The sequence below is a fragment of the Megalops cyprinoides genome, chromosome 7 (genome assembly GCF_013368585.1).
Source record: "Megalops cyprinoides isolate fMegCyp1 chromosome 7, fMegCyp1.pri, whole genome shotgun sequence".
NCBI lineage: Eukaryota > Metazoa > Chordata > Actinopteri > Elopiformes > Megalopidae > Megalops > Megalops cyprinoides.
Window position 1 is genome coordinate 12,401,521 of NC_050589.1, and position 18,964 is coordinate 12,420,484.

The following is an 18,964-nucleotide window of genomic DNA, read 5'->3' on the forward strand; positions in this document are numbered from 1 at the left end:
TGTATTTATGTAACATACGTGATTGAACAGTGCCTTTACAAGAAGTAGACAAGTGTACTTGCTTTAAAAAAAATTAGAAATGTGTATTTTGCAGACAAATGTTGCTTACAGAGGGATGTTTTGTGCAAAGACATGGACACAGTGCTTTTATGATTTACATTTATACAGTTGGTAGTTTGAAATTTGCTCTTGATCAATGAGAGCCCACGACTCTCCAGTTGTGACAAAGTTTACAGTGTACAAAAGGCAAAGCTGGTCACTCAAACAACTTCTGCCTGTAATTTACACCCCTTCAAAAGGGGTCAGTAAAAAAATCCTCTTGGGAATGAACAGCAAGTATGGACCCAACCTCTACACCTCAATACCAAACTTGGCCCTCTGCTTCAAGGCATGAGTAAAGATATTTGTTCACTGCCCAACTTCTAAACCACAGCACAGATCTTCACCCTCTGCCCAACCTCTAAACCTTGGTAGATATTTTCCATCTGCCCGAACTCTAAAGCTCGGTAAGGATCCTTGCTACAGCCCTTGGGAGATGTCCGTGTCGCCATATGCGTCGGAGATGTTCTCCAGAGAGCATTCGCTGTGGTGATGCAGCCTCCAAGACTTCAGGACCCCCAGGTTCTGGGCCAGAACACTGGAATTGCCAGGCCCCCCAGGTCCTGGAGGATTTCTTGCCAGACGTCCACTGACAGAAACAGGTTCAGCAATTCTTCACAGAAGAAAGGTCACTACGGCCGGTGGAACCTAACACAGGGCGGGAGTGACATTAATAAAAGGTTTCCTCATTTTTCAACCAAAATTAAACTACAGCACTTCAAGGATCAGCAGGACATCACTAGCAATGTGAAGTATGCAGTTAGTTAAGACACACTGTTACAAACAGGAGCTGCACTTCAAGCTGACATAACCAGGGGTCAAGCAAGATGCAGCTTTTCACTGTGGGCAATGGCAGGTCAGGCGGCGATGGAACAATATGAGTGTTCTGCTGTGTAGAAATTTGTAATGTAAATCCGTGACATACTCTGTGTCTTGCTTATGAGACAGACAGCTCATCAGGACTGTCCAACATAAACAAGTTTAGCGTGGTGCTAAAGCTGGGGCTAACCCGGTAAAGTGCTAAAGCTAGGGCTGAGCCGGTGAAGTGCTAAAGCTAGGGCTAACCTGGTGAAGTGCTTGCTTGAGGCGTGCACCTCCATCTCGCTGCTCTTGAACTCGTTCAGCTCCTTCCGTATGGCTGCCTGTGGGAAGAAAAATCAGGAGGAAGAACCTCACAGGAAGTGAGGGAGGAAGCGTGGAGAGGAAAGGAACGCGCTGGAGAGACACACAGGAGATCCTCACAATTCAAAATGCTGGAGAGTCTCTGTGAAAGGGGATATCTGCTCGGGCCTAGCAGTAATGAAAACGTGTGTGTAAAGCGGGATTTGTTACATGTAATGTAACTGTAATTGCAGTTTTAAGGTAGTGATGCAATAAACACGAGTAATACGTGAAATAAACGTAACATAGCAAGGCCCAGGAGCAGTGTAAAGCCAGGAATCGAGAGCTGCCTGCCCTGACTACTCGAAATCACAAATGCTGAATTATTCTGTTAATGAGGACAGGGGTGGCTTCAGTATAAACAAACCTCACAGCATCGAAACCTGAACATGGTAGTTGACCTGGACATTAGGCCCATGTGCTATGATGGTTCAGCTGAACATGACACTGATGTACCAAGGTGGTTCACCTGGACATGAAGGCTATGCGCTACAGTGCTTCACCTGGACATGAGTCCTTTGTGCTATAAAGTTCATCACATAGCCTGAGGGCCAAGCAGCCGAGGGCAACGGGGCCTTGAAAGGGTGCCATGGTTCTGGCTCCTACCTTATCGGCAGCGGAGAGGCGGGTCCAGGGCTTGTCTGCTCTCCGGTCATAGTCCTGTGCTTTGGCCACCTCCACATAGTCACTGAAGCGGATCAGAATCTTCCTCTCCCGAAGCTCGTTCACCGTGGGCCGCTGGTTCAGCTGCAGCCCAGGAGAAGGGAGCATTGGATTGCCATCAGAGCAGGGATCAGATGAGGACGGTGTTAGGATGCACATCCATGGAGTGAATGCTACAGATGCTAGTCAGTAATAAATTGTTTGCTACAGAAATGAATGCACCTGCACACTGTTGTCATGCTCCCAAGTGAAAATGTCATTTGATAATGAAAAAACATCATTTTCATGTGGGAGTGTTGCTACAGTCTGCCATTACCATTGTATTACCATTACAATACAATTATAGTACCTATGTTATTGAGGGGTGTGAATAGACTCCTAAGGGCACAGTACCTTCCTGTTTAGACGTTGTTTAATTTCTCTCCTCTCCTCCTGTTCCGTCTGGTCGTTCCTCTCTGAGACCCAGGAGAGACAGCAATTTTTTCAACAAACAACATAAATTGCAGAATGTACACTGGGAACATCATGTCTCCACACCTCACAGAGCTCATGTAGTACTGCCAGACACATATTAAGGTGGTTAAGTCTTACATTTCATTAAATTAAATATATTTTAGGATTGATTTTGATTATTATGAGATTATTTTCTCTTTCCATTTTCATGTTTTGATGTATGAAACAACGCACCAACGTTTTAAAATTTCCCAAAAATGTTTTCAAACCTTTAGTAGATGAAAAGAATGTAGCATAGTATAGCATAATATAATATAATATAAAATTACTATACTATAGAACAGTATAGCATAGTATAGAGTGGTAGCTAAAAACTACTTAACATGTTATAATTGTTTTGGGAATAAATTTTACAATGCCTCTATAATATATGTGGTATTAGCTGCTACAGGGCTCCTATGAGAGAGCGATTCCATGTCCAGGCAAACTCTTCAAGGGTGGTACAAGTATAAGGATTGCATTTCATGTGTGCATGTATGGTTTGTTATCATTGACGCATACTGTCCTTTAAATGGCAACTGCATTTCATGGAACTTAATAGCAGAGGTGGCTCGGCCTGCTGTTGCTCAGCAACAGTCCCAGGCCAAATAGGTATGCAACTTGCTGAGCGGACTTACCATCGTATGGCTTGAACAATATGTGGAACAATAACTTAAAGAAGGCTAGCATCCCCGTATTACTGCCTCTGCAACAATGTCCTGTAAGCAGCTCCATTTCATGTGCAAGAACATTTTGAATGAAAAGATGTGATTCAGGGTAATTAGCCTGGAAGGCAGATAGCCTGGAAGGCATACAAAGGGCACTTGCATTGTAAAAAACACTGCATTGCATTGTAAAACACTGTAAAACATCTCTGCCACTTCCATGAAAGGCGGAATGAAAACGGAGCGCTCACGCTTCAGGATGTTCCGGCTCTCCAGTTCCTCCACAGCCGGCCGCTGGCTCAGTCTCCTGCCAAAAAGCACCAGTGTCACCTGCTGGAGCATGCTGATCTGATTCCTGAACGGGCCTCCATTTTATTCCAGTGTTAGTACACAACCTGATGATACGGACAGAGCCCTTCCAACTGCATATTCTAATGGGAACTCTACAAAAGCCCTATCACATGTTTAAAATCAAGACTGTGGTTCCTCATTCGAGCCTAATGCATCTCTCATGCGTTTTGATCACTAGCTCTTGGCATCTGCTTTTCTAACTGCGGTATCCTTCTGCTTGGCTGGAAGTCTGTTTCCCAGGCCTCACACTGATAGAGACACGTTTCCCAAACTCACTTTGTCACACAATAGCGAAGGTGTTCATTTAAAAAGATGTAAAATAACAGGAGAATAGGTGAGAGAGCCACTCCGTGTGGCTGACAGGCTCAGAGGCTGGAGATGCAGGATGACACAGCCCCACAGGCAGATGAGAGAGCCACACTCACTTGGCGAGCTTCATCTCGATCTGCTGCCGGATCTCCTGCCGCTCCTGGTCGCTCCGCACGGGGAAGATGTTGCGCTCCTCCAGCTCCTGCTTACTGGGCCGGTTCCGCAGCTTCACAGCCAAGAGCTCCTCCCTCATCCTGCGAGGTAGCGTCCCTGCAGCACACACAAACACATGCAAGCATACACACGCATGCAAGCATACACACACACACGCAAACGCACACACACAGACACACACTTACTGACCTCTGCCAATATACATCTACCTTGCACATACTTAGTGACCACAATGAATATGATACACACACACTGATCACTAGCAACAGATCAATGATAATGCCACACAGACTTATCGACCACTAGTAATTTAACACAGACACTGGCTGCTAGCAATAGCTCATACACTTACTGATCAATGACAATGCCACACAGACTTACTGACCACCAGCAATGTAACACACATTTATTAACCACTGGTAATACCACAGGCATTTACTGACTGCTGGTAATACTATACATACATACTGATAGCTCACAACGCACATACACACACACACTTATATTGACTTGTGACAGCTCCACCCACATGCACTAACTCTCCACTGACAATACACACCTCCTAAGAACTAGGTCACCAGATGTCCCTGACCAATCAAGGTGTGAGGTCCCTCACTTCCATCAGTAACGTTAATCTCAGTATGAAACACTCTCCTGCATCTGAACATGACCACATGTGACAAACAGAGGCCTTCCACAGAGCTCACCTGAGATGACTGAATCATTCCAGCTGTCCTGGTCGTACTGGAGTCCGCACTCGTCTCTCACGCGGCTATCCTCCACCTGCACGTTTTCCTTGTTCTCGTCTGCGTCCTTCTTCACCACCACCTCTCCACCAGGCTCTTTCTCTACACTGGAGGAGCGGGACGGCTGGCCCTCTGATAGAGGCTTTGCAGAGGAGCGAACTTCTTTGCCATGGAAACTGCAGAACACAGGAAGACAGCAGTCACCCCCTCCACCAGAGAGAGCGTGGCAGGAAGGGCTGGGTATCGGCTCCATTGCTCACCTGTCCTGCCGGTGTTTTGAGGCCAGGGCGCGGTGCAGTTCCTCGATGATGCAGCTAGGGGGCAGTGGAGGGTGGAGGCCGCCTAAGTGGGGCGATCCCGTAGGGGTGGATATCTGTCCTTGCAGGGTAACTGAGCCTGGGGTCTCGACTGGGAGGCAGGAGCTCCTTGGCTGGGAGGATGGGGAGATCTTGCTTCCATCTGCTGAGACAGAGACAGACACATGAGGAAAATGCCTTCTCTGTGTGACAGGCAGCTCAGGCCTCTATCCTGTGAACCAGGTGATTCCACTCACCCTCAGAGTCCCCCAGTCTGAGGAGCAGTTTCACAGGTAAGTCAGGTGGGGGAGGGGACCTGGACCCTCCGTGGACAGCACCCAGGCCACACTCCTTTGTCCCCTCACGGTTTCCATGGAAATCCTCAGGGGCGGTAGTGAATAATGGGAGGGGTGTCTCTTCCTTCTCTGTTGCAGAGCGGGTGTAGTCTACCGTAGCCTCGTTCTCTGTTGCAGTGTGAGTGTAGTCTACAGCAACCTCCCCTTCCATCGCAGTGCGGGTGTAGTCTACATCAGCCTGGCTGTCTTCTACTGCGAAAAGCCCTGACAAGGAAATAGACACACTCACGTCTCACACTTATTTCATCATCTACAACGTGCGATTAATTGTGGTATATGGGACGGTTGGTAATGTCTTTGTTGCCACCTAATGGTGACAGTGTGAACTCTTTCACAGACAGGCACATGATACTAAATTGAACACAAGTTAAAATGGTTCTCATTAGTAAACAAAAGAAAAAGAGTGACTGAATTATGTATCTGTAAATAAATAGATAGCTTTAGCTACCTACATCATATACATCATATATTGGGGCAGCAGTGTAGCATAGTGGTTCAGGAGCAGGACCACAGGGGCACTAGTGCTGTACCTTTGAGCAAAGTAGTAAACCCACAACTGTCTCAGTAAATATCCAGCTGTATAAATGGACAACATTGTAAAAATCTGTAATTGATGTAAGTTGCTCTGGATAAGAGCATCTGCTAAATGCCAATAATGTAATATATTTTGAAACAGTATCCACTGATCGATTATCCCCATTATCTGCCCGTTTGTCTGTGTGTCTATCTATTCATGAGTGCTCCACACTGCAAGTCTGGCACATGCCAAGGGAGATAGCACGGGGGGTCCCATAGACTGGATGAGAGTCAGGTAGATATAAGAAGGCTGGACTACCTGTGTGGGAGTGGTCCTCATACGAGTTCAGGTTTTCAATAGTGCTGGGATTAGCTGCAGGGCCCAGGGTCAGCTCTGCCCTCTCACCGCCATTTGAGGGGCCCTGTGGTGGGGTGCCAGGGTCCAGAGGGCCCCGTCCACAGGCCAGAGCAAATTCTGCAAAGTAGAGAGAGCAGACACACATCTGAGTCTGAGCTGTCTCTGGCTTACATCAATTAGGCTATTTATATTCTTACAGGAAGTTATTATTGAGTAAGATTCATCTGGAATGGACAACGACCCCTTCTTGTCTTCGGTGCTCTCAGCCTCCAGTTCCCAGCATGCATAGTGTCTGGTTTGAGTCCCCTCTCTGTTTTTCAATGCAAACAGTATAACGCTCCCATCCAGAAGAGGAAGTCACACTCAGCTCACCTGTGGAACTCTGCTTCAGCTTGTCATTCTTCTTCTTCCTCCACTTCCAGGGCTTGAAGATGCGCCCCAAGGTGGCCAGTTTGCTGTTGCGCCGGATGGGGGGTGTGCGCACCCCTGTCATCAGGCATCCTGCATGCAGCGCCCTCTGCTGGTCACTCACATCTACAGCACCAAGAGCATAAAGGTCCAGAGGAGCAGTGAACTGGCCTCCAATGATCAGCTTAACTCAGGCTAACTCAGACTGTCCTGAGGAGTGTCAATTTGATTTTTTATTTGTATGGTTTGTTAATAGCTGTGATATAACACAGTACTATAATAGTCCATGATACTGTATTATACATATATTGTGACTGTGATGTATGGTAGTGTGTACTTGGCTTCCCTTAGTTTCTAGGCAGTTGAGTCAAGTATCACAAGTTAACTTGTGGTAGGATTTGAATAGTGTTATGCTCACACTCACTGGTCTGGGAGTGTTAGCCTGGTCTGACACTGTTGCTCATTCAACTTGAATGGATACACTTCTGTTCTTTTGTGCTGGAAGTCGCTCTGGATAAGAGCATCTGCTAAATGAATGCAATGTAATGTAATGTAATATGCAATTTAATCAATTATTTAATGTCAAATTAACTTAAGTGAAATACATTTCAACATGTATACATATTTAAGTAACCATAGTGCAGCCCTACATGTTAGAAAAGAATCCAGCTTTATTTTATGTTAAAACTGTTACACACAAATACAGTGTTACATTAAAATGAAACTGTAGCAAACCTAAATTTAACACTGAAAGCCATGTGGTAGATCTATGCTGGTATTGCTATAGAAATCATCCTGGTTACCTTAATTACGTAATTACACATTCATTCATACCTTAGCAATACATTACCCTATTTCTTCCTTACAGTGCCAGCCAATCAAACCCTTCATTTCCACTACCTGCAGTCATATGACTGGATCTCCACACAGGTTCTCTGCCCACCTATCTTCCATATCCAGAGGGTAATCATGAAGCAAAAGCATTTCTCTGTAGTCGGCATGTGTTGTCTTTGAAATTGTGCCTTACAAGATCTATGTACTAATAAACAAGTCAACACCAGCATTAAGACTGTTCTTCAGAGGAGTTTGTCTTTTAATTTCCTGTAAACATATTTCTGTACACACCCCTCAGGACACTGGGTTTTGTGCCAGTTTCTGGGACTGCTAAACATGGCTTGTGAATTCCATCTCAGTGGTTGAGCCAGGTAATTTGTTAGATCCCAGAAGCCTGTTGTGCAAAGTCAGTGTTGCATTACTTTGAGTTCCCCCAGTCATACTGGTTCCCCTCTTGGGTTAAGTGTAGTGTTAGGGTTAGGAGTTAGTATTAGGGTTAGGATTTGTGTTTGGTACAAAGGTCTCCTCAGCTCCAACTACATTCCCACTCTGTGATGGAAAGTCGTAAGGGAGGAGTCAGGCTTGGGCTCACCAGACTTTACAAACAGCCTCTACCTGTATTTCCCTAATGCACTGCTCTGATGCTGAACTGGACTGCAGAATTGGATTTGGGTAGACCTTAGGGTTGGGGTCCAGGTGAAGGCTGATGTGGAATTATGTTTGGGGTTGTGGTCAGCGTCAGGATAAAATTTGAGTTGGGATTAGGGTTAGGGTTAGTGGACAGTTAGGGCTGGGGTTGAGGTTACTATAAAAGGGAGTGATGGTAGGGTTAGGGTTAGGGTCAGGGCTCAGGCTAGCGTTAGGGTTAGCGTTAGGTGATCCCTTTAGTAGTAGACAGTAGAGAGCAGGGCACAACTCACATGGGGAAGAATTTAAACATGCATTTTGATGTGCTGGAAGCTAAAGAGAACTAAATCAGACAGGGGAACAAAATCCAACAGCAGAACCCACTCTGGTTCAATGCTGGGACTGTGCAGAGGATGTATAACAGAGAACACTCTCTCATGGACGCAAGCTCAAAGCCTGAATAAAGAAATTGAACTGCTGTGCCTCATTAAAATAGATGTTGGTAAAACATTGTTGGTTCTATTTTTAGTCCCTATGTTTGTTTTAGATTATACTAAATACATTTTGGTAACTATACCTACCAATTTTCGACAGCCCGTGTTTATGTCAATATATGTAATTATATTAGTTTAATTACAGCAAAGGCAGCTGTAGTTGTTTTCATTGTTCTCATAAAAGGTTTTTATGTGCTCACGAAAAGCTCTGTGAGTTTCCCGAATCTATTTTTATGTGGTAGGCGATAAATTACGAATCAAATTACAATTTAAATGCAACAATTCTAGGGTGTAGCAACATGGCAGCAACAGATTTGAAGGTGGCAGAAACGTTTATAGCAATGTTGTGAGAAAATATTGTCACCGCATCGTCAAGACATTGACACAATCTTACTCACACGTTGTTCTAGATTGCTTCAACATAAAATTTCACCACAACACAAAGCGTTGTAACAATGTAGGCTAATATTGTTGTTTTGTTACTTGAATGAAGGGCAGAAGCCAATGGCATACCTAGACTTCGAGCAAAACAGTATAGGCGGTAATACGAACTATCCCTTATTCTAACAGAACCATTCAAAGAAGATGCAATTATCATAAAGCATTCTTCTACGAAGGCGTACTGGAGGCTTTCTGAAAACACGCTGAATTTACCAATTACAGTTTACAGACGAAAGAGACGTCTCTGACTTTGCCTTGGACACGTGCAGAGCTAAAAAAAGGCCTTTGTGATTCATCCATTTAATATTGCTACAAAGACAGAAACGATGTCTAAATGCATGAAACATAAATATATATGTTGTATACTGAATCCATATTTGCAATTTTGTGCTTTATGGCTGTGTGTAGCCTACGCTATAAAGGCGTTCAGTGCAATGCAATTCTCTTCGAGACATGGCAATTCTGTCCATGTTCATTCTATTTAGTGCACATCTTTCAATTGTAAAAAAAAAAAAAACAGGAAAAAATCATATATCGCTTGATTCCATTCCGTTTTAATTGTCTCGGTTCCAGAGTGCACCCTCTTTCATTCCTCACAGGGAGAAATAAAACCGTCAAAATCAGACTAATTGCCCGAGTAAATCTGAACCGCAGACATGCGGCTGTAGACATACACTGTGCTAATTATGAAAATGAATTTCCATGCAAGACAATACATTCCCTTTAGCTTACCTGTGCTGTGCGCGAGCTCGATGCTGGACTCGGTGAGGATGTTCGGGTCACTTTGAGATCTGCCTCGATGCAGAACACAATTGTCTATTCCATCCGATGTAGCCATGGAGATAGCGGAGGAATTGTGAATAAAATATTGAAAACCCTATCAGATGCAGCCAAGGTCACTACCATCCACCGGCGGTGCGGATTTAATTCGGTCTGACAACAGCGTATTTGAGCATTTAGCAAGCCATGGGTGAAAAGAAATGCATGCAGTGTGTATTTGCGTGTATGAATGCGCGCGCGTGTTATGTGTGGGAGGGGTATAGGGATGAGTCTTTGTGTTACTGTATATGAGGCATAAAGGCAGCAGTCCGCTCAGCCTCTACGTATATAGGAATATATCCTGCTATAGCCTATGAAATACTGCTGTGCACTCAAAATATATTCTCTTAAAAATCCCATTGCTGGAGATTCAGGTGCACAGCAGGATGACATGGGGAGGGAAAACCCTCCATCTAAAATAGCAGCTGCAAAACCAGGTTCTTAAAATGCGTCTGACGTGTCACTGATCGCACAGAATCTTATCCTCTCAACGATTCCAGCACCCTTTGCGTTGACAGCGCAACGGCGAGGTGACAGGAGACGGAGGGGCGGGGACGGAATCCGGAGAAACGCAGAAAGAGCAGATTTGGACAACAGAGACGAACGTTTAGTGGTACTGAAAGAGAAGATGACGTGAAAAGCTTGATACGTGCTGTCATAAACGTAGCCAATGAAAAAAGTAAAATAAAATAAACGTAGCCTATGGGAAATGCTAACTAGATTATGGTAAGAATAGAGTCATACAGGATATATATGGTTTGTGCAACCTCTAGACACGTAAGCCTACAAAAAGACTAATGGGGTTAGGGGTTATTATTGCACAAAGCCCACACATCATTCCTGACCTGATAGCCTTCAATGTGCTGTTACTGATGACTTCATCGATTAATTAAATAAATCAAAACAGATGCCACTCATTTATGTTGATACATGATTTTGAGAATTGAATTGAATTGAGATCTTCAATATCTGATAGTACAGGCTACATCTAGAGCATCTAAGGGGTTGCTTGCATGTTGCTTTAAGATTCTTGGAGAAACTTAAACGGTCTGTTTCGGACTAGGCCTACAATTTCGTATCTGTAGTGTGAAAAAATGTGCAAATCGTGAATTACATACACAAAAGTAGCTTTCGTTTTGAAATGAAAATGATCCGATTTACGACACGTCGTGCCTAAAAGACGCATTCTGTGGAATACTTGGTTTCCCTGGGGTAGATTTTAAGTTGCAAGATGCATTGCCTTCTATTTAAACGTTTTAGCCAAGGATAGTAGGTACGGGGTTGTCGGAGGATTCAAAGTGGCCGAAACAAGTCATTGATTGTCGGGGGATTCAAAGTGGCCAAAACAAGTCATTAATTGAACGTAAATGGAGAGTAACCAGTGAGTGATAATATGCGACTTCTGAAAAATGAAATGTCAAGAGTTGGTTGCAGTCACCTGGCCATGCTTAAAAACGGTTGCTGAGCTTCTCAGTTAGATATAAAATACGTACTATCCTTTTTCCACAGTTCATTATCCGCATCCTTTCTCTTTTGACCAACACGAATTACGAAGAAGGCTTCTCGTCCTGGAGCGGCCGTATTTCTCTAACGTTCATTGTCTTTCTGTGTTGTCAGGGCTACCGCTTTAAGAAATTTCGTCCAATAAGAAATGCCTACAAAACCAATTCGATTTCTGTCACCGACAACAAGGAAGTAGTCTGTACAGGGAAAATGGCGGCGTGCAGGTACAGCGTCGTTCTGATAGCTTTTGCGCTTCTCGTGTGCGACTCTACATGTGCAACCCCGAAGAATGATGAGGGGGACACGGCTGAAAAAACAGAATCCGATATTGCTGATGACGTTACGCTTGCTGAAGCCGTTCATACACAGAAGTCAGACGCGGTTTCGCAGACACAGGCCGGCAGGACCCCTAACCCTGAGACCCCGGAATCTAAGCAGAAGGAATCGCTGAGGCAGTGGGAAGCAACAGAGGTGACTGTCGACACTAACGCTGATGTCCAGAGCAACGAAGAGGCACCAGATCGGCGCGATGCAGAGGTGATTGATTCTGTACCGCCACCGCCGCCGCCGAAAGACCAGTTTCAAGAGGAACTGGTAATCCGACCGCTTCAATCTGGAGACATTTATGCAAGCTTCCAGTTCCGCACTCGCTGGGACACAGACTTCTTCCAGCAAGGGAGAAAAGGTAAGGCAACGATGGGAACAGGGTGCAGCGTTGTAGCTGTTAGCCCATCCTTGATGTCTTTAGAAGGCAGGTGACTAGCTCATACCGAATCGTTATTTAGCTACATGAAGAACAAGCTGCACCTTTCAAGTAACAGCTTTGTGCATGGGAGTAGTTAAAGAGTCCCGTTTCAAAGTGTGTTCAGAAATAGGGAGGAGATGCCTTCGATTTTGTGTTGTTTTCATTTCATCGTGTATGCAGACGACCATGCAAATTACACTGCGTTTTCCTTTTGTCATCCATTCAAACAGTACAGTGTGTGCCGAGGCAGTTCCAGTACCTTACAGGTACAATGACAGTGTCCCATGACTTACCGAACCCACATTTTGGGGTTAAAGTGAGGTTATCACCTTACAAATACAGGCATCTGGAGAAGTGCCTGTCAGCATCAATGGCTGGTTTTAAAAAGCGTTTGAAACGCGTTTCAGTTACAGGAGATATCAGTTCATCTCATGTAGTTTAGTTAGGCTGATACTAAGTACACCATCAGTACCACAGATCTGGTATTGTTGTTGTGCTGTGTTTACAGTTCTGTTCAAACATCTGTGCTCTGCCCGGACTGCATCAGGCACCTGTTTTAATGTTTTTTTTTTTTTCCTCTGATTTTTTTTTTCTTTCAGTGGCACACTACAGACTGTTTCCAAAGTCTTTGGGCCAGGTGATTACGAAGTTCTCCCTCCGCGAGCTGCACATCTCCTTCACCCAGGGATACTGGCGGACCATGCAGTGGGGGCAGCCCTTCCTGTCCGCGCCCCCCGGGGCAGAGCTGTGGGTGTGGTTCCAGGACACAGTCACCGAGTGAGTGGAGCAGGGAAAGGCAGCCCGAACCCTTACAGGATCAGAGTCCATTTTTATTTGAAATGAACACAGATCACAATGTGATTTAGAGACATGTGTAGGACCTGCAGCAGTCAATCTCCAGTGATCCATTACTGTACAGAGCAGTGCCATAGTTAAGGCTTCGGTAACAGAGCAGTGTCATAGTTAAGGCTTCAGTAATGGTGCAGTGTGTAGTTAAGGCTCTGGGGTGGATGCCACTGTGGTATAAGGCTCTGGTAATGAAGGATGCCACTGTGCTATGTGTTTCAGTGTGGACGGAGCCTGGAAGGAGCTCACCAACGTGCTGTCAGGAATCTTCTGTGCCTCCCTTAATTTCATTGACTCGACGAACACTGTTCAACCTAGCGCCTCCTTCAAGCCCCTGGGCGTGGGGAATGGTGAGGGGCCTTGCAGAACCCCAGAGATACACGCAGGCACTAAGCCCATCTCTGCTGTAGTCTGTGTGTATTTGTCTGTTCATGGTGTGTCATTCTGCTGATGTTTTCAGAATTTTCTTTACTTCCTGTATGCAGTGACTGACCAGCGCTTCCTGCGATACGCTGTGTTGCCACGAGAGATTGTGTGCACAGAAAACCTGACACCATGGAAGAAGCTGCTTCCCTGTGGCTCTAAGGTGAACATGGGGCACACTGCCTCAATGACTGTAGCATGCCTGAAGGTCACTAGAGGCATCCAGTGCTACTGTTCAGGGGCTCACCTTCATTTTTAGCTGAAAGCAGCCTGGCCTGCATCCTATGCCAGGTACTTGGGTGTGTAATTGACTCTTGTAATGGGATGTAATGACTCTTTTCTCCCATCCGTTCTGCAGGCTGGCTTAGCTGTTCTGCTGAAGTCTGAGAAGCTTTTCCACAGCAGTTTTCACTCGCAGTCGGTTCACATACGACCAGTATGTCAGGTGAGACATTCCCCCTAAACACTGTTGATTCGTAGACACATCAGGATACGTGTATAACGACCAGGCTTTCGGCTGAACCAGAGGACCTTTCCTTTCCGGAGTAACTCTGGGTGAGAAATACCTCTTAGTGTCAGTGTAAAATACACAGTTCAACTCAGTTTTTCCTAATGACAGAACTCAGTTTTACTTTTAATCCTTGACTTGTAAAGTGGTGTGGCTGCATTGCTGAAACTCAAATATTTGTTAATATAATGATGTGATATTGGAATTTGGTAGCAGTGACTGAAATGCTTTAGTAAGAAACAGAAGAGAACACAGAAGATGGTGCTTTTTATCACTGTGATTGTAGACTGTTTGACAGTGGCTCAGTTTATGAGCGCATGTGCATCTGGCTGTGGTGTGTTGTGGCTGAGGCTGTGTGCTGGTGCTTTCAGGACTGGCAGTGCACATCCACAGCGTGGGAGCTGAGGCAGACGCTGGGTGTGGTGTTCGACATGCACACATCTGGGCAGAGCAGGAGGGGTAAGAGGGAGAGGGGAAAGCGCACTAACGCTGGCTAGGAATCATGGGAAATTCCACCGCTGCCCATTTCATATGGCATGGGGTCATATTTTTACTGTCAATGTAAGGCTCTGCTTGCGTCATTCCTTAGAGTGGTCCCTGTTCAAGATGTTCTCCCGCACACTGACGGAGGCTTGTCCCCTGGCCTCTTCCAGTAAAGTGTATGTGGACATCACCGACAACAGCCAGGTAAGCTCCTTGCCCGCTCTCTCTCTCTCTCTCTCTCTCTCTCTCTCTCGCTCTCTCTCTCTCTCTCTCTCTCTCTCTCCCTCTCTCCCTCTCTCCCTCTCTCTCTCTCTCTCTCTCTCTCTCTCTCTCTCCCTCTCTCCCTCTCTCCCTCTCTCCCTCTCTCTCTCTCTCCCTCTCTCTCTCTCCCTCTCTCTCTCTCCTTCTCTCCCTCTCTCTCTCTCTCTCTCTCTCTCTCTCCCTCTCTCTCTCTCTCTCTCTCCCTCTCTCCCTCTCTCTCTCTCTCCCTCTCTCCCTCTCTCTCTCTCCCTCTCTCCCTCTCTCCCTCTCTCCCTCTCTCCCTCTCTCTCTCTCCCTCTCCCTCTCCCTCTCTCTCTCTCTCTCTCTCTCTCTCTCTCTCTCTCTCTCTCTCTGAGTGTCGGTATCTCCTGCTGATGATGCTGCCATGCTCCCTCTAATGAGATGATTGTTTTTTGCGGTTTCAGAGTTGTGCTTGTGATATTCCCTCTAGGGGGAACTGTTTGACCTGACGCCAGCTACACCCACTCTCAGCCAGGCGGTGGTGCTTGGCGACCGCAGGACCTACTCCGTGTATGACCTCACAACCCCAGAACCCTTCGGAACACTGCGCAGCCTCAACGTTCTGCTGAAGTGGAAAACGACGGACGCAGGTAAGCTCAGCCTCAAACATCACTAATCCTCTTCATACCGCAAGCTATTGCCAGTCACAGTGGTTCCTTAAAACCCTTATGTTTGGCAGTGTGAGAGTTAATGGGAAATTTGTGTCATGTGTCACTGTGCTGCCTGTTCATTTAACAAGCACGCAATAACCGTTAAAAAAACACAGCAAGGTTCATATAACAATAAAAAATAAGGAAGCCTCACTTTTCTCATGGTTTTAATAGAGGGTTGGTTTCCCCTGTGGGGTGCTCTGAAGTTTTCCCTGCACTCAAGCCTCTCAGTCACATGAACTGCGTTTTGAGGGATGTGCTTGACTTTGAATTATAACTACCACTTTGCACATCCATGGAATCCACAGGCCGACAAAGGTCGTCTGAAAGGGCTTGCTGTAGTTTGGGTTAGGTGTATGGAAACATTTACAGTTCACATACAGGATCATAATTGTTTGCGTTCATTCACTTATTCCAGATTCAGTGAATTTTGTTTGACTTTATCTGCTTAATTTGAGGTTATCGTATGTGTTGATTGATTCCAGGGCTTAGAGAGCAGCAGTGTTTTCCCGTAACATTATTGTAATGGAAAGCAGAGGTGTTTGTGAGAGGAGTGGGTGTGAAATACATTTGCCGAGAGTCTGAATGGCATTGTCCTCTGGCGCGCCTGTCCCTCCTGGTCCAGCAGACATGCTGCGGCCCCTTCTGCATGGCGAGCGCTACGTGGCGGGGTACGGGCTGCAGACGGGCGAGATCCACACCCTGATCTACAACAACCACCCGTACCGGGCATTTCCCGTGCTCCTGCTGGAGATGGTGCCCTGGTACCTGCGCCTGTACATCCACACGCTGACCGTCACCAGCAAGTCCCGCGAGAACAAGCCCAGTGAGTCGCACTGTGCAGCATCCTCCTGTGCTCACCTGCCTTTTCTCTGCGACGCCTTCCCCTATTACACTGCTCAGATGCAGTACTTATCGGTGTGTAGATGGCTGCCTCCCTTGTTTGTATTTGCTTTTGGCTATGGCTTTGAATTTGAGGCCTGGATTCAGTCAACATCTATCAATAATTCCGATGAGTAATAACTTTTATGAGTAAGTGCTGTGACTGTGACTTCTTTTATAAGAGTTACATTTGTGAGTTCAGTAATCACCGAAATTTATTAGGGAAAAAGTGTTTTTGATTTTAGGGGGGTAAGTAGCACATGTTTATTGTGTTAAAGTTCAGGAGAAATGGTGACTGAATTCAAGCCAGAGTCTATTCAGATTTATTTTCTCAAGCTGTTTTTACTGTAGTAAAGCAGTGTGCTTGGGCATTGTGTGCCTCTCTCTCCCCATTAGGCTACATTCACTACCAGCCCTCCAAAGACCGCTTACGCCCCCACCTACTGGAGATGCTCGTGCAGCTGCCCCCCAACTCTGTCACTGAGGTAACGGTGCAGTTCGAGAGAGCGCTGCTCAAGTGGACTGAGTACACGCCGGACCCCAACCACGGCTTCTATGTCGGGTGAGTCTGTGACATCAGCTAGGGCACAGATTTTCTACATACTGACCAGATATTCAGCTCAGTGTGCTTCACACAGAGAGCTCTGTGTCTGCCACTGTGGAAGCTATAGGTGTTCGGATTTGCTGACTCATTCCTGGCTGAACTTTCCTGAATGGGTGTGGTCTAAATTCATCTACATTTAGTATAGGAACCCAGAAAACACCAGAACCTCCTACTGTCAGCAGTTAAGGGAGGAAGGCAGAATGCAGAAGGAGAATATCTGGACATAACAGAATATCTGTGACTGGGTAAACAGTCTACAGCTTGCACTTCCATGGTCTTTCAGCAGTTTGGTGAAAACGACTCTGAACTTGGAAAATGAGTCCTGTCTGTTATCCTGCAGGTCTTCTGTCATCAGTGCCCTGGTGCCAAGCGTTGTCGCCATGGATACCAACAGCACAAAGGAACATCCGCTGTTCAGCAGCTTGTGAGTTGGCAGTGAACCTGTTTCAGCATTTTCATCCACTCTGTCCTTTATGTTTCCATCTCTGGTGATGTGTGTGTGTGTGTGTGTGTGGATCCTTACAATGGTAAAAAAATATTAGTGTTATTTATAACCACACTGATTTATTCATATGCTTTTTGTTTTTGGTTTTATTGATCTTGCTGTGGTCTGATGTGGATAGAATGAGGCATGTGGGTATACACATTTTACACAGCTCTGCATAAACTTTTATAACCTGTGTATATGTGTCTGTCTGTGTCTGTGCGTGCATGCACATCCTGGTCTCCCAGTTTCCCCTGCAAAGAGGAGTCTGCGTACTTTGTGCGTGTGTACACCGAGCCCCTGCTGGTGAACCTGCCCACACCGGATTTCAGCATGCCCTACAACGTCATCTGCCTCACCTGCACCGTGGTCGCCGTGGGCTACGGCTCCCTCTACAACCTGCTCACCCGCACCTTCCAGGTGGAGGAGCCCAGCCCAGGGCTCACCAAGCGCCTGGCCAACGTCATCCGCTGGCTCAGGGGCGTGCCGCCGCTGTGAGCTCAACGTCAAATGCAGCGTCGTCCCACTCTTCAGAAAACACGCAGGGGAACGCCAGCCCGGCACAGCTCATTGCTGCTCACTCTGTCAGAACATTTCACCTGGAGTTGCTGTGTTTCAGCTCTGAGGAGGGAATGAGGAACTGGGCTTAAAGTCCACCAGAAGATCATTGATGGGCCACTTTGCATGGCTGGGACGCATGCATTTTACTGACCATTCCTCTGCTCTGAGTGACTGGGATATGAGTTTCTACAGAAAGCAGAAAGGAGGGGAGTGGAGGGAAGGGGGGATGGGGGGGGAACTGTTTTATTTATTTTTGGCTTTACTGTGAAACCACTCGTACATTTTGAGTGAATTCCTGGTCTGTGACCAGAGTTTGGAGCACACTGTTGAGTGCAAGAAAAGTTGAAACCACTAAACTGTACTCTGTTGAACAGTGCCTGCCATATTCCCCAGCATTATCTGCGTGTAGCTACAGAACTGAAGGGGAAGGGAGCACGCTGTTGCTCAGTCTAGTGTGTTCTGCCTTCAGATTAGTGTTGCACTGTGTACTGGATACTGAACAGGGAACTAGCGGTGACCATCTGTTTTTGATGGAGACCAACATTGCTGAGGTTATGCAGAATCTGTTTTCTCTCCAGGTCCAGTGCTAACAAGTCAGAGACTCAGGGAAACAGCTGTCTTCTTGTTCTGTTAGACACAGTCCCTATCTTCTGCGCTTTACTGGAAGTGCAAAAATGCTATGTGTGCGCAGCAATAACATGCTTTCCAAAAGTCTTTATGCTCTCTTACCCGCTGGTCTGACTGTTTTGCTTGAAGCTGTGCTGGTTTGTTTCAAGTCTGTTTTTATTTCTGTATTTGGGAGAACCGGACAGCATTCCGTTCACAGGAAACATTCAGGAGACGCATTTCCACCCCTCCCATGAAAGTTGTACCTTCCTGTGGACTCTACTCTCTGCTGAAGTGGTCTTTTTTCACTCTTCTCTTTGTATTTTATGTTTCTGCATAATGTTCTCGCTGCACTGGGTGTGACTGTAATGCTCTGATCACATGTGGGATTTGGATGAATTGGGTATTTATTCTTGTTCCCCTTCAATAAACTGGCTGAGACATGAAATATTTCTGTTGTCTATTTGGGATAACTTCCCACTTCCGCATCCTTTAACAAGACAGTCTTTTCCTGTCCAAACTCTAACCCAGAGTCTTGCATACTTTCTGCAACCCAGTCTCATGTCCCAGAATTACAC

At 46.0% G+C, this 18,964-nt stretch overlaps 2 protein-coding genes across 5 annotated transcripts; one reads left to right on the top strand and one right to left on the bottom strand.

Annotated features, from left to right (window-relative positions):
* Nucleotides 1-123: 123 nt before the first annotated feature.
* Nucleotides 124-10,295, bottom strand: phactr3a (phosphatase and actin regulator 3a). Of its 3 annotated transcripts, XM_036533532.1 has the most exons (12): nt 9,723-10,295; nt 6,559-6,720; nt 6,148-6,303; nt 5,214-5,516; nt 4,921-5,122; nt 4,622-4,836; nt 3,857-4,010; nt 3,332-3,387; nt 2,317-2,378; nt 1,867-2,007; nt 1,165-1,241; nt 124-747 (listed from the first exon to the last, which is right to left on the bottom strand). In XM_036533532.1, exons 1-12 carry the CDS (start codon nt 9,826-9,828, stop codon nt 732-734), a joined length of 1,650 nt encoding a protein of 549 aa, XP_036389425.1. In that variant the 5' UTR covers nt 9,829-10,295; the 3' UTR covers nt 124-731. The 3 variants fall into 3 exon arrangements, with proteins under 3 accessions (XP_036389425.1, XP_036389424.1, XP_036389423.1); XM_036533531.1 differs by lacking the exon at nt 124-747 and having other exon boundaries at nt 1,172-2,007; nt 4,921-5,119; XM_036533530.1 differs by lacking the exon at nt 124-747 and having other exon boundaries at nt 1,172-2,007.
* A 1,218-nt stretch (nt 10,296-11,513) lies between these two features.
* On the top strand, nt 11,514-18,820 carry pigt (phosphatidylinositol glycan anchor biosynthesis, class T). 2 transcript variants are annotated; one of them, XM_036533172.1, is made up of 12 exons: nt 11,514-11,997; nt 12,657-12,834; nt 13,126-13,253; nt 13,389-13,489; nt 13,685-13,771; nt 14,206-14,293; nt 14,424-14,521; nt 15,030-15,189; nt 15,875-16,075; nt 16,528-16,693; nt 17,076-17,159; nt 17,468-18,820. In XM_036533172.1, the coding sequence occupies exons 1-12, from the start codon at nt 11,523-11,525 to the stop codon at nt 17,715-17,717; spliced, it is 2,016 nt and encodes a 671-aa protein (XP_036389065.1). In that variant the 5' UTR covers nt 11,514-11,522; the 3' UTR covers nt 17,718-18,820. The 2 variants fall into 2 exon arrangements, with proteins under 2 accessions (XP_036389065.1, XP_036389066.1); XM_036533173.1 differs by having other exon boundaries at nt 15,878-16,075.
* The last annotated feature ends 144 nt before the right edge of the window (nt 18,821-18,964 follow it).

Excerpts from the sequence above, each read along its gene's own strand:
- phactr3a (XM_036533530.1), bottom strand. The coding sequence starts at position 9,828 with ATGGCTACATCGGATGGAATAGACAATTGTGTTCTGCATCGAGGCAGA. Across the intron at positions 3,388-3,856 it reads ATCGAGATGAAGCTCGCCAA|GAGACTGAGCCAGCGGCCGG; the intron begins GTGAGTGTGGCT and ends GCTTTTTGGCAG. Across the intron at positions 2,379-3,331 it reads GAGCCGGAACATCCTGAAGC|AGAGGAACGACCAGACGGAA; the intron begins GTGAGCGCTCCG and ends CCTGGGTCTCAG.
- pigt (XM_036533172.1), top strand. The coding sequence starts at position 11,523 with ATGGCGGCGTGCAGGTACAGCGTCGTTCTGATAGCTTTTGCGCTTCTC. Across the intron at positions 11,998-12,656 it reads CTTCCAGCAAGGGAGAAAAG|TGGCACACTACAGACTGTTT; the intron begins GTAAGGCAACGA and ends TTTTTCTTTCAG. Across the intron at positions 13,772-14,205 it reads ACATACGACCAGTATGTCAG|GACTGGCAGTGCACATCCAC; the intron begins GTGAGACATTCC and ends TGGTGCTTTCAG.